Source organism: Phaseolus vulgaris, chromosome 7, assembly GCF_000499845.2.
Source record: "Phaseolus vulgaris cultivar G19833 chromosome 7, P. vulgaris v2.0, whole genome shotgun sequence".
Classification (NCBI taxonomy): domain Eukaryota; kingdom Viridiplantae; phylum Streptophyta; class Magnoliopsida; order Fabales; family Fabaceae; genus Phaseolus; species Phaseolus vulgaris.
Genome location: NC_023753.2, coordinates 14,309,592 through 14,324,184, shown reverse-complemented (window position 1 = coordinate 14,324,184; position 14,593 = coordinate 14,309,592). Strand labels below are relative to the sequence as shown.

Here is a 14,593-nt window from a genome sequence, read left to right as displayed (position 1 = left end):
AAACTTTTTTCTACAGGTTTTATTGCTAATAAATATTTCATGTATTTTTTCTTATTGTTTTCATTTGTTTCTCATTTTTTGTAGACTGCTTTTGGTATATGAAGAACTTATAATCTACTGGGCTGCCGATTTTAATTATTAATTCATTTGGTTCTACCTGCATTCGAGTACTCTTACACTTAAAATCTGAAAGAAAAATTTGTTTATGCTTACAGGTTAGCTGGTGACTCTCTTAAACACATCCAGTGGTAAGCCCTTCAGGTCAATTTTGTAGTTTTTCTGTTGAGATAAGTATTTAGGTTTTTCTGTTGACAAATCTTGTGGCTTCACAAGACCGTCCAATTAAACAAAAAAAAATTGGTTTACAACCAATTTATTACCAATATTTTGAGTTGAAAATCACTTTACAAGTCAAAACTGATTTCACTCCATTGTGATATGGTATGATAGTTTTGTTTGATAATTCTTATATATCACTACTCATAGAGCGGTGTTATATTGGCTAATAATTTCATCACTACTATATACATATATTCTATGCAGAAAAATGGATCGAAGATGGATGTATGAACGACTTGATCCTTCAAGGAGACTTAGCAAACAATTCATTACTGGAGTAAGTGAGTTTGTTTCGAAGGCAATGGATCAAACTTTTTATACTACAGAAGGAGGGATAAGGTGTCCTTGCATAAAGTGTGTCTGTGAGAAAATTCTTCCACCATCACATGTGAGGGCTCATTTGCTACGATATGGTTTTAAACCTAACTACACAGTTTGGGTTCAACATGGAGAAGAGATGTCAAGTGAGGACAATGTTGGTTATGCATCCAGTAGCCATGGAAGAACGAAACCAGTTGATAACATTGGTTCAATGACCAATATGGTGTATGATGCATACATGCAAGAAGCAGACATAACAATTCATTATGATCACATGGACAACGACGATGAATATGTAAAAGAGTCACCTAATGCAGAAGCCCAAAGGTTTTATGATATGTTAGCAACTGCAAATGAACCCATTTATGATTGTGCCACCGAGTCAAAATTATCAGTAGCCATCAGACTACTAGCAGCTAGAACGAATTGGCATACACCTGAAAAATGTTTGGACCATTTCATAAAATTGTTGGTTGATGTAGCTCCCAAAGACAATTGCATACCAAAGAACTACTACGAAGCTAAAAAAATTGTGTCAAGTCTTGGGTTGAAAGCCCAAAAAATTTATTGTTGTGAAGCTGGATGCATGTTATATAACAAGGATGACAACCTTTTAACTGAATGCAAATTTTGTCATCTTCCTCGATATTTTCCTCCTAAGGGTGACAAGTGAAGATACAAACAAATTCCAAGGAAGAGAATGTTTTATTTGCCAATCATCCCAAGATTACAAAGATTGTATGCATCAGTAGAATCTGCTAAGCAAATGAGATGGCATTTTGAAAACAAAAAAGAAGATGGCATACTGCGACATTCATGTGATGGGGAAGCTTGGAAGCACTTTGATAAGATATATCTGAATTTTGCTATAGACCCACGACATGTGAGACTTGGTTTATGTTCCGATGGGTTCACTCCTTATGTCCAAGCTTCAACATCCCCATATTCTTGTTGGCCTGTATTTCTTACTCCTTATAATTTGCCCCCTGAAATGTGTATGACCAAACCATACATGTTTCTAACTTGTCTCATACCTGGCCCAAATAACCCAACTAAAAAAATAGATGTCTACTTGCAACCTCTTATTGATGATCTTAACCAATTGTGGAATGAAGGTGTAATGACATATGACATCTCTACAAGAGAAAACTTTGTCATGCGAGCTTGCTTGATGTGGACAATCAATGATTTTCCAGCTTATGGCATGTTCTCAGGATGGGGGACTAAAGGGAAATTAGCATGTCCCCATTGTATGGAGGACACGAAAGCTTTTACATTACCACATGGTGGTAAAAATAGTTGGTTTGACTGTCACCGTCGATTCTTGCCTACCGATCATCCATTTAGGAGAAGCAAGAGGAGATTTACGAAAAACAGGATTGAGTTAGATGGGCCTCCTAATTTCCTAAATGGAGAGCAATTGTGGGAATTTATTCGAGACTTTCCAAAGGTGACTGATGGTCCATTTGATACCTTATTAGGGTATGGACAATATCATAATTGGATAAAAAGATCAATCTTTTGGGATCTGCCATAGTGGAAACACAATTTGTTAAGACACAATCTTGATGTTATGCACATTGAAAAAAACTTTTTTGATAATGTCTTCAATACTGTGATGGATGTCAAGGATAAAACAAAGGACAATCACAAGGCAAGAATGGATGTTGCTGAATTTTGTGGACGTGGTGACTTGGAATTGGTTTAGTTACGAAATGGGAAGTTAGGAAAGCCAAAGGCAAACTACACTTTCACAAAAAAAGATGCAAAATCAATTTATAAATGGATTATAGAATTAAAAATGCCTGATGGATATGCCTCTAACATTGCCAAGTGTGCAAACATTGATAAAGGGAGTATGCATAGTATGAAAAGTCATGATTGTCATGTCTTCATGGAGTGTTTACTACCAATTGCATTTCGTTCATTACCAGAATTTGTTTGGAATGCGATAGCTGAAATAAGTCAATTTTTCAGAGATTTATGTTGTAACTCTTTGAGGATAGATGATTTAATTCAAATGAAAGCAAATATTTCTATTATTATATGTAAATTGGAAAGAATCTTCCCACCAGGTTTCTTTGATTCAATGGAACACCTGGTTATTCATCTTCCTACTGAGGCAATACTTGGTGGTTCTTTCCAATACAGATGGATGTATCCATTTGAAAGGTAATCACTCAATCCTCAGTTTTATTGTTCATAATTATTGTTCAATACTTAAAACTTGACATGTGGTGTAGGTTGATGAGAGATGCAAAACGATCAGTGGATAATTTAGCAAGGGTAGAAGGTTCAATATGTGCATTCTACTTACACCGTGAAATAACTTATTTTTGTTCTCATTATTTCCAACATGTAAGCTTGTTGTCAAATACAAGTTTGAGAAATGATCCTCGGACTAGTTCAAATGAGGGAGTTGAATCAACATTATCCGTTCTCAACAAATGTGGTCGTTCCTAGTGGATCATGCAAAGAATATTGGCTAAATGATGATGAATATCGTTCTGCCCATGTACATATCCTCATCAATTGCAATGAAGTTAAACCAATACTTGAATAAGTTAACAACAACAGAATTTGTATTGGTTACGTTTAAATTGCAGTTTATGACTGATTACTTATTTATTTCAAGGTTATTCTTACAAGTTAACAACAACAACGAAGAGGGTTCAATGAATATACATAGACATTTTCCAGAATGGTTTAAAAACTACGTAAGTATTATTTAATTTAACAACTAAGTAAGTGTTACTTAATTTAACAACTACGTAACTATTTCGTAGGTTTATGATGAGAGGAATAGGGTGATTGACCCAAACATGAAAGCATTAGCTTGGGGACCTAATTCATCTACAACATCGTGGAACATGTACTTTGTTAATGGATACAAGTTCCATACAAAGTCATGGAGTGAAGGCAAGAAAACCACAAATTGTGGGGTGCATGTAAAAGGTGTAACAGAAGGAGGACAAAATGACTTCTTTGGCGTCATCAAACATATTTATGAATTAGAATATCTTGGTTTGAGTAAGAAGATTCCTCTTTTCTTTTGTGATTGGTTTGACCCAACCAATAATAGAGGCACCAAAGTTCATTCAGAATATAACATTGTAGAAATCAAGATGAGTGGAAGATATATTCCATATGATCCCTTCATTCTTCCACAAAAAGTAAGACAAGTTTACTATGTGCTTTATCCAAAGATATGTAGGAACTTGCGTGGTTGGAGCGTGGCAATCACAACAAAACCCCGAGGTCATGTTGAAGTTGATAACATACAAGATGATTTACCTTATCAGTTTGATGAAATGCCTAATGTGTTAGCAATTAGTACAATTGAGGAAGTAGAAGGCTTAGCTGACACATTAATTGTTGAGCTCGTCAATGATGATGTTATGGAAACAGTATGTGATGACGATGATGAAGATGAGGTCAATGAATCAAGTCAAGAGGATGAAGAACATGATGACAATGACATGGACAATTGGGACTTTGAATAGCTTTTGGCTAATTAAGTAGTTCAACACTGCTAAATAACTTATTCAGCTTTGAACCTCTTGTTCCCATATGCTATAGTGGGGGATGAGCTATCTAATTAGTGTAAAACTTTTCTTGACAATCACAAAGGAATTTGACTTTTTAACACTATACTACTCTATTTAAACCAAAAACTTAATGTTTCTGCATCATATGGATGCCATAATCAAAATGAGTATAGTGAAAGTGACCACTGTTTATCATATCATATGAATATGGTTATTTTAATTTGTAATGATCCCCTTAATATGCAAGCATTCTTGGTTTAAATGAAACAAATCAACCTTATTGAATAAAAGATGAAGATTATATTCACAGTGACAGCTTCTAAAAGAAATTAAGAAACCAACTAATGAATAGCCTAAGCTAACTAACTGAAGATTACTAGTAGTAGTTATAGCATACTAACAGGAAGTTGTATAATTTAACAGTACACTGTCAACACTATGAAAAAACATCAATTAATGTGATTTGAATGAGTAAAAAAAGGTGAGGGGAGGTAAAAAAACAAAAAGAAATGTTAAAAAAATGTAAAGCTCCACCTGTCGTATAGAATAATTGTGTCAGCTGTAGTAAGGTTTATCCCCAAACCCCCAGCTCTAGTAGATAGAAGGAAACAAAATGTTGAAGAATCTTCAGCATTAAACCAATCTATCTTTACTTGTCTTTCAGCACCTCCAACCTTGCCATCTATCATCTCATATTGCCATTGCTAATGTTTAAAAGAGAAGGAAAACAAATTCAACATCATACAAAATACAAATTTTTTTGCAAATTCTGAATGAACAAAACAAAAAATTACATGAAACAGTCCCTGAATTTATCTCCTTTTATCTCAAGTCAAAGCATGTTGTCATAGATGACTAACTGGTTTACCTTGTAAGAACAGTAATCTTGCAGCAAGTCAAGCATTCTCTGAAATTGGGAATATATAAGGACTCTATGTGATGTGATTCCACTAGCCATATAGAGAATGATTCTTGACCTTCTTAGGAATCACCTTGAGTTGGACATTATAGAGGCACTTTTCTTGATCATTTGTTCTAAGACAAGAACTCACCAAAAACTAGTACCAAATCCCAAACTCATTTGGATGAACCAATTTTAGTCAAATTGAACCAAAAAAGAAGAGAAACTAAAAGGAACAACAGAATTGAAATTAAAAGGCAAGAACAGAACATAGGTGCTGGAAAAACAGAAAAACCAAACCAAAAAAACTCAAGAACACAAGACAACATGAACAATTGAAAGAGAAGAAAGGAAGGAGAAGAGAGTGCTCATGAAGATGGAAGAATGTTGGATGATCTCGCCACTAGAAGTGTGGAATGCTCCTAGATAAGAGTGATGCCGCCACTTGAGGACTCCATTGATCCATCAAGATAAGACTAGAGAAGAAGGCTCCAAAAGCTCTCCAAAGTTCACTCAAAATTTGAGTAGAGTTTTCTTAGATTAATTCCAATCTGAATTTTACAAAGGAAGCACCTCTATTTATAGCCTAAGGTGCTGAAAAAATAGGTGAGAAATTTCAAATAAACTCATTTGAAATTCCCACCAAAAACAAGTCACATGGGAGGTGTGACCTTTTTCTACTATGACACCTCCCAAAAACTACACCTACACCTATCTACTAATACACCCCCCCTAAGACTCTTAACTAAAGACTAAAAGATGCTTTAACAATAGAGGTTTCTAATGTTTCCCTCTAAGCACCTTTCTAAACAATATTTATTTAAAACTTGGCTTTGCCCTTCATGGGATGGTCTTTGAGCTTTTGTGGGCTTTGGCCTTCTTGGGCTTGGGCTTGGGCTTTATCTTTTGCAAAGATTAACAAGAAAAACTTTAAATGTGAAGGTGAATGATCTTGTTCTTCATTATAAAAAGCCACATTTAGTTTATTCTCATCACTATGACCTTGCTCTTTAAGTTTCACCATCAACTTGTCTAACAATTGCAACTTCCCAGATGATTCAAGTAATTGCTTATCAAATAGAAATGAAGGAAAACAATAGTAAATCAACCATAATATTAACCAATAAAAAATGTTAATGTTAATGACTTTAAACATAAGAACTTTAAATACTTTAGCTTAGGTGCAAAAGTTAACAATTATAAACTTCATATACTTTCTCTTTTACTTTGATAGGAACTTGGATTATTGTTTGGATTTCCATACGGTTCAGATTGGTTTAATTGTATTCAGAATGCTGCATATGATTGGTACACTTTGTAGACTAAATCTGGTTAGGATTGCAACCCAATAGTGATACATTATCGTTCTTTCTTTTAATTAAAAAAGAATCAATGTTTCAAACAGATAATGGCACTCAGATAATATAGCATGTGAGCTTACTCATGTGCCTGTTTTTCATCATTAAGATCAGGTTGAACTCCTTGTAACATGAAGGGGTGGCAGCACAACTTACGCAATTCCATAACAACATTGATAAGAGAAATCTGCATTATCAAATTTCATACTGTATAGTTGAATTATCAAAAATAGATATTTGGCAGCGGCATTGCTGATTGGATTTGGTCTTAACCTTGTCAGCCGATCATTTGAATTTCAGGTTACTTTTCTTTTCTTCTTCTTTCTTCTCTCTTTTTTGTGGTGAATATGGATTAGATGAAAATATATATGTACTTTGTTTACAAATTATTTTGTCTGAATAATTGTCATTTCCACCTACCCTTTTTAACTCCAACTGAGACCTAGCATAGACTTGTTCTCCCAGGTTTTGTGTTGTCTGTCTCCTTTTGACTTTGTTTATGTATAACCGAACTAATAATTCAAGAAAAATCTCATTCTTATTATTCTCATTCATATCCTTTTACAGCATGAAGGAGAAGTCTGTTAAATCTAAGGTTATCTAGATACACAAGTATAAAATTGCAAATTAATTGTTAAAGTTGACTTGGTTTTGATGTTTATTAGCTAGTTCTCCCAAGTTAAATCACTAAAAATCAGTTCCACTGTTTTTTATAATCATGCAAAACATGTCTCCAAGTAACATTATACGTTAAATTGTTTCCACTTTCTTTTTTGTGATCAAATTAGATCAGATTATTATGCTTTCTTTTTTTATGATGCCATTTTCTTTCCAGGAAAAATGCCTAGAACTAGAGGAAGGGATGGTTCTGTTATTAGACATAACAATGCTAAGCGTGGAGTTCACACATCTATGCATGGCCGTCTTGCAATAGAACTAGGGTCCATTCCTTATTCTGGCCCATCACCCAAATCCCATTTTCCTCAATCCTTCACGCCCTCTTCCTCCACCCCTTCTTCTTCTTTGACCCCTTCTTCTTCGACCCCTTCCTCCTCAACCCCCTCCTCATCCTTTCGTTCTGCAATGCGACAGGACAATGTTCCTCCTTATACCTCTCGTATTATACCAGTCCTGTCTCCCGTGGCTCCAGCAGCCCAATATTTGTCTACTCCGACACTCTTTCCCACTTACAATCCATTACAGTCCACATCTACTCCCTCATTAGTTCACTTCTCTAGTGCTCCATCCGTTCATGTGACTCCTAAAAAATTCTAGTGCAACCCACTCTTACATCAGTTCAGCCTACTCAGGCATCAGGGCAACCCTCCCCTGATACGCCAGTACAACCCACGACACACCATGATATCCCTGATGAAGAACATGATGGTAGTGGGAAGGTCATCATTCGATCAGTGGGTAAAGGGTAAGCTTATTATCACATTGAACTTTATTGTGAATTGTTTGTTATACTTCATGTTTAACATTTTGGTTTGCATGTTTTGTAGATGGACACCTAATCATTGTGCTACTAAGGCAATTGGGCATGCAATTAGGTCACAATTTAGGGGTCCTTACTATCACTATGACGAAACACCAGAGGAAGTCCAACTTAAATGGTGGACTAAATTTAAGGTGATCTTAACATAACATTTTCACTCATTTCCATTTAAGCATTTATTATATTCATTAACTTTTTATTTAAATTTGTTGTTCTTTTTACAGACTCGAGTGACTTGGGCCCCTCATGATGAGTGGGAAATTAGAAAAGTGTACGAGTCAAAGGTGAGAAAACGCCTCTCTGATATGCTTGGTAAAGCTAGGATGAAAGCAACTAGACCTAACTAGATTAGTGAACAAGCATGGATTGGTCTCTTGGACTATTGGGATTCAAAAAAGTTCAAAGAACAATCAATCCAAAATAAATTGAATAGGTCATCGACTCGAGGTGGGGCATTACACTCTACTGGTCGTCAATCACACCTCGACATTGCATTGGGCCTACTAAGTATCTATATTTTGTTTCTTAAAACAATATCTATGTATGGTACTATAACTTGTTTTTCCTTGTATTAACTAGATTATGTTTCATTACCTTCATTGATGTCGCATACTGCTCTTGATGAAGTTTGATAATGTACAAAATAATCAGAAAGTTGAAGTTTCTTTTCCTTTGGTGGGTGATTAGATAGTAGCATATACTGATTTGTTGTAAGCAAGGTAGGCTTTAATAGCTCAACTTATGATTATGATTATGATTATGCATGGGGAGTTAGATATCACGAAGTAGCTGCTAGGGTTATGATGGTTTTCTGCTGCAGATTTGGTGCTGGTTTTGCTGGTTTTTATGTTTTGCAAATGTTGGTTTGCTGCTGCAGTTTTGGTACTGCTTTTTGATGGTTTTATGCTATATAAATGTTGGTTTTCTGCTGCAGTTTTGGTGCTGTTTTGGAGCAGTTTTGGTGCTGGTTTTATGATGTACAAATGTTGGTTTGCTGCTGCAGTTTTAGTAGTGTTTTTAGTTGGTTTTATGCTGTATAAATGCTGGTTTATGTTGCAGTTTTGGTGCTGGTTTGGTGCTGTTTTGATGTTGTTTTTGCTGCAGTTAAAGTGCTTTTGATGTTCTTTTTGGACCCTAGGACATCTCTCATCTCACATTAACGTTGTTTACCCCAAAACACCATTTAGTTATTTGTATATTCGTTGCTTACCTTTCTTATTTTCCTCTTTTGTTCTTCCCTTGCTTTTTTTCTTCCTTTGGCATGCAAATAGAATAAACTAGAATATTTATTTTCTTGATGAAGCAAAATATATAAAGTTGGTAATTTGTTTGTGGAAATTTTGGTTTGTCTGGAGGGTAAAATATTAAGAGTGCAGTTAGCTTTGCAGACAAAAGTAACTATTAGGCTTATGCTTTATCATTATGAACTACAGAGTTTCAACATTTACTTTACTTAACTCTCTCAATTTTAGCTTTTTAATTAAAAAATTTAAATTAGTTTTAGTATATAAGATATAGAGTTTTACCATCATTATAAATCCTCATACATTCTTTTCAACCAAACTAACGTAACTAAATATTTCTTAAAGAAAAAGTGATAAATAAATAAAATTTAGTAAGAAAAACATTTCTTCATATTAGATTGCTTCCTAAAATAATTTTATCTATTGAAAAAAATGAAATAGGTAAAATATAGAATAAATGTAATAAGAAAAAGAGAAATAAAGTAATTTAAAATTGATTTCACATTAGTTAATGTAATTTTAAAATTGATTTATTTTAATAAAAAAATAATTTTCTTTTTTAAATTGATTTATTTCAATAAAAATATATTTTAAATTGAAACTAGTTACGTGCCAAACTTGTAGGTTAAGCCTACACTTTTTCAAATAAATAATATAAAAAAATATACACTCCTTGTGTGCCCCTCGTAGCTAAACTCATTTTACTTGGACATTTTGAAAGCTTGGCCCACGCTAATATAATTTTGTGTGGGCCTACCGTGGGTTAAACTCACAATTTTTATAACTACTTGGACATTTTGAAGGTTTGGCCCACGCTAATATAATTTTGTGTGAGCTAAGCGTGGGTCAAGCTCACAATTTTTTATAAATTTCTAAACTTCTTGTAGGCTAAGCCCACGCTTGACCTACGCAAAAAACACCCGCCATGTGTCGTCCACACCCGCCAATATCTTTACGTCGAGTATATTAGCTTCAAAATTCTTATCAACATTATGCCGACGATAATTACCATTACGACGAGTATATTATCGTTTGTTTTTAGCCCACGATAATAAACCTCTTTTTTAATGTTTTCACATCTTTTCAATTACTTGACAATCCATATTTAAGAGAGACATGATCATTAAAAATAAATTTTTGTATTCAGTAAAAAAATAAAACAAAAAAACAAAGTGCAAAATAGTAAATATACGATAAATATACAAATTTATTAAATGTCAAAATATCATAATTCAAACATTTCATCCTAAACTAAAACCCACCTACATCTCATGCATACCTGAAAATAAAAATTTATTTAAATTAAAAATGAAGGCAACATAAATTTAATCGTTACTTTTAAATTTATTTGAGACACTCATGTCAAATCACAAGAAGGGGTCTTCCAAATTACCAATCACTTTCCAACTTTCTATCATTTTTACTTTACATAGTTTTATAATTTAATAAATTATTATATCTGAGATGAAGAGTTTATTTTACATTCTTAAATATAATTGGAGTGATTTTATCGTTATCTTAACTTAATGAATTATTAATATGATCATTTATTTGAGTTTGACTCTAATTTGATTGAGATATGATAACAGGTAAATAAGAAATTCAATATGATTTATTGACATATTATATTAATTTTAGTATTATATAATCGAATTATAAAGTATAATTAAGATATATTTATAACATATATTTCAAGATAAATAATATTAATATAATATAATATAAAATCTTATTAATACAACATTATTTATTAAGTCAAAAAAATTATTAATAATGCATAAATATTTAAAAATATTATAATAAAAAAATGGGACATCAGCCAATGTTAAAACAATATAAATATAAAACGTGAATAAATATATAAGAGTTTGCTCTACCTTAATTAATCTATAGTATTTGAACTTTGAACAGAGACAATATTATGAATATTAAGAGAATTTCTTTTACCATAAATAATAATTTACTTGACTCAAGTAGAATTTGTTTGTTATAAAAAAATATACACGATTACAAAACAAAAATCTAATTATGACTTAAAAATATGTCAGTTTAAATTCTAAAATATTAAAAATTAACTTCAAAATATTATCATAGCTAAACATGGTCTTCTTTTTTATTTTAAGATTCAATATTTAAAATTTAGGTAAATAATTCATCTTTTTCATTTGTTTTTCATGAGTTAATTTTCTTTAACTTGGATTGGAATAAAAAAGACAATGATTTATTTCAATCGTTATCTCTTATTATTAACTCTTTCTGAACCCATCATTCCTGACATTTATCAAATTCTTCATTAAAAATCAAATCAAACACCAAGAAATCAACAACGTTGTACGGAGTCACGCGTACTTTAGATCTTAAAGCGATTGCAATTAAGTTAGTTGAAATCAAAGGCAAAAAACATGACAAATCAATTAAAGCAGTAAGATAAGCATATGTGTTAATGACAAAAATAAAAAAGTATATATGACCTTTGTGATTTTCTTGCATAACATTTATCCTCCTCTCACTCTAAATATTCCAAATGTCTCAAACCTTAAATTTGGTTCCAATTCTTTGACGATTCAAATTACAGACCAAATCCAAATTGATCACTTTTCTTTTATTTTCTTCCCTTCATCTTCTGCTTCTCTCCTGCTACTTCAAAACACACTCACAACAATGGGCTTTTCCTCCTTTCTGGGTCGTCTCCTCTTTGCCTCCCTCTTCATCCTCTCAGCATGGCAGATGTGAGTCCTCCCTCTCTCTAGATCCATCCGTAATGTTCAAATTATTTAATGTTTTCCCATTAAATTTTCATTTTGTGCATCTGGATTTTCATTCAGATTTGTTTGTTGTTTAATGGATACATTTTTTTATAACTGGGTTATTTTCCTTTTGCTCAATGATTCTTTTGGGAACTATGGTGAGCTGTTCTCAAGTTTAATGACACATCTTTTAGCATAAAGAGTTGTCTCTGGAACTTCATGGTTTACTTTAATGTAAATTATTAGTTAATTGCTTCGTTCTCTTAAGTATGCCAGCATGTCGGAATAAATACAAGGAGGAATTAATAGTAACAACAACCGAAGCAATCCTGAAACCTTGAGTTTCTCATCGCGTGTACGTTTGATGTTGCTTTTCCTGTAGTCGCTTCCTTCAAATCATTGAGGATTTTTAAGTTTGCAATTAGTACTTTGTCTGACGCCTAATTAAGTACAGTCTGCAAATTGATGGTTTTAATGCGTCATTTAATATGGCTTGAATTCAGCTTTGTGCCTAACACACTACACAAGGAGCTGTGAGGCATCAATTGTTGATGATCTCAAATTGTCTTGTGATATACCTATAATATACCATATAACTTATAAGTAAGGTGCAAGAGGTGCAAACTTTATCTTAGGAACTGAATTTGTAGGGATGAGTTAGGTTAAAACTCCAACTCTAACAGCAATAGTATTTTAATTCTTTATGAATTATGCTGCCTTTAATTTTACATTTTTGTCTTTATTGAAGGATGGATGGATAGTGAATATAAGATCTCAGTAGACGCCTTGTTGTGTATCAAATCAACTGATTAAGTAAGAACTAATCTGGCTGGCTTTCCAATGGTATTTGTTTCATCAAATATGTGCAGAGACTACAGCTCTACTAAATTTTATTGTTCTGATACGATGTCTTGCAGACATGTTGGTTGGGATGCATTTCAGTAGCTAGATATAACCTTTTCAGCAGTTTTAAGTCCTATTACTTTATTTTTTACCTTGCTTGGTGGTGCATCACCATGTTGATGTTTATGAATGGGCATAGGTTGTATACCCCGTACCTTGTTTGACAACATTTTTGTCTATGAAATGTTTGGTTGTGATTAAAGCAACATTTAGTACATTCATATTTATATAGAATGCATGTTGCCAGGTTTAATGAATTTGATGACACTGGTGGACCCGTTGCAAAGGAGTTGATTCCCAAGCTCACGGTTGTGAGGAGAAATTTATCCTCCAAACTGGGGGTAGCAGTACCAGATATTAATGTAAGGCCATCTTTTCTTCCACCATCAATTTTTTGGAATGGAACTTAATTTTTACTGGTATTACTTCTCTGGATAAAATGTTAAACACAGGTTCGGCCAGTCATTGCCTCTACCATATTTTTAAAGGGGGTTGGAGGAATTCTATTTGTTCTTGGGAGTACATTTGGATCTTATCTTCTGGTGAGGGCTTACTCTCTTAGCTTTGAAATGAATATACTTTGTTATTCTTAAATTTACTTTCCAGTTTTGATCTTTGTTTTGGTTCTAAAACATAACTCTGGTTACTTTTTTTTGTAGCTCTTTTATCTGGCACTTTCTACACCAATTCTGTATGATTTCTACAACTATAGACCTAATAAGCCTGAATTCAGTTTATTGCTGAGTGATTTCATTCAGGTATTTGCAAACTATTGTTATTTCATGTGTTCCTATCTGGTGATTTTACCTGTGTGACAACTTAATATAAAGTGTTCAATTTTTTCATGGCAGAGCACAGCACTTTGTGGTGCATTGCTATTTTTTATAGAGATGAAGTACTTGATTACCAGGAAACAAATCAGGAAGAAGACCCCAAAAGCAAAGACAGTTTAGAGATTAGAAAAAAGAAGTATGTATCTGTTTCCAGTAAAACTTTGGTTACTTAAAAGCATTGTGGAATAGTTATTTAAAACTTTTTTGCATTGATGATTTTGTATGTGGGCACATTATGGATAAGCTTAAGCGTTCTCTCACAATTCTTTTGTATTGGCTGGCACTAAGAATAGCTATTAACAGAAGCCTTGGTTAGATTTTGATGGCTACGATACTCTGGCAAATATTTACACAGACCGATTACTCACAATGTTCAATCCGGTACAATTGTTTAATTTTAATATAATTAGATATGATTGAAATAAGATATCAAATGTATGTATATACAAGTATGGACTTCAGATTTCTGATTTGGCGAGTTTGGAGTCCCTACTTATATTATCGTAAATGTTGTTTATATGCCAACTACTAGCTCTTATCCCTTGCACTCACGTTGGGATCAGCAAAATCAGAATTCATGTTTGTATTAATCAGCTTAATAGCTCGTAATCAAATTTTTAACCAAGCAGAGCAAAACAGTTTTCTGCATATTTAACCTTCGCTAATTTAAACAGATCCCCTACCATAATTTGAATACGGATATCAATGCTGTCAGCATTTGGATCTTAACTGAGTCCAGAGAAATGTCAATCCATCAAGCCTCTTCCTTCTATATTTGCTATATTGAAATGCAAGAACCTCAGTATGAAATCATGCAAACGAGTTTCAAATACAAGCTTATCATTAGGTCCCAACAATTGAATTTTACTTTTCTTCGGTCACGAAATTCTTCAATCCCCTA

General features: G+C 33.2%; 1 protein-coding gene across 1 annotated transcript; it reads left to right on the top strand.

Moving 5' to 3' along the window:
• Positions 1-11,659: 11,659 nt before the first annotated feature.
• LOC137828276 (uncharacterized) lies at positions 11,660-14,021 on the top strand. Its single transcript, XM_068634769.1, has 5 exons — positions 11,660-11,938; positions 13,107-13,221; positions 13,312-13,401; positions 13,519-13,617; positions 13,711-14,021. The coding sequence occupies exons 1-5, from the start codon at positions 11,676-11,678 to the stop codon at positions 13,810-13,812; spliced, it is 669 nt and encodes a 222-aa protein (XP_068490870.1). The 5' UTR covers positions 11,660-11,675; the 3' UTR covers positions 13,813-14,021.
• The last annotated feature ends 572 nt before the right edge of the window (positions 14,022-14,593 follow it).

What these genes read in the sequence shown, in the direction of transcription:
- LOC137828276 (XM_068634769.1), top strand. Translation starts at nt 11,676, where the DNA reads ATGACCTTTGTGATTTTCTTGCATAACATTTATCCTCCTCTCACTCTA. An exon ending in TAGCAGTACCAGATATTAAT is followed by an intron (nt 13,222 to 13,311) that starts GTAAGGCCATCT and finishes TGTTAAACACAG; the next exon opens with GTTCGGCCAGTCATTGCCTC. An exon ending in TGCTGAGTGATTTCATTCAG is followed by an intron (nt 13,618 to 13,710) that starts GTATTTGCAAAC and finishes TTTTCATGGCAG; the next exon opens with AGCACAGCACTTTGTGGTGC.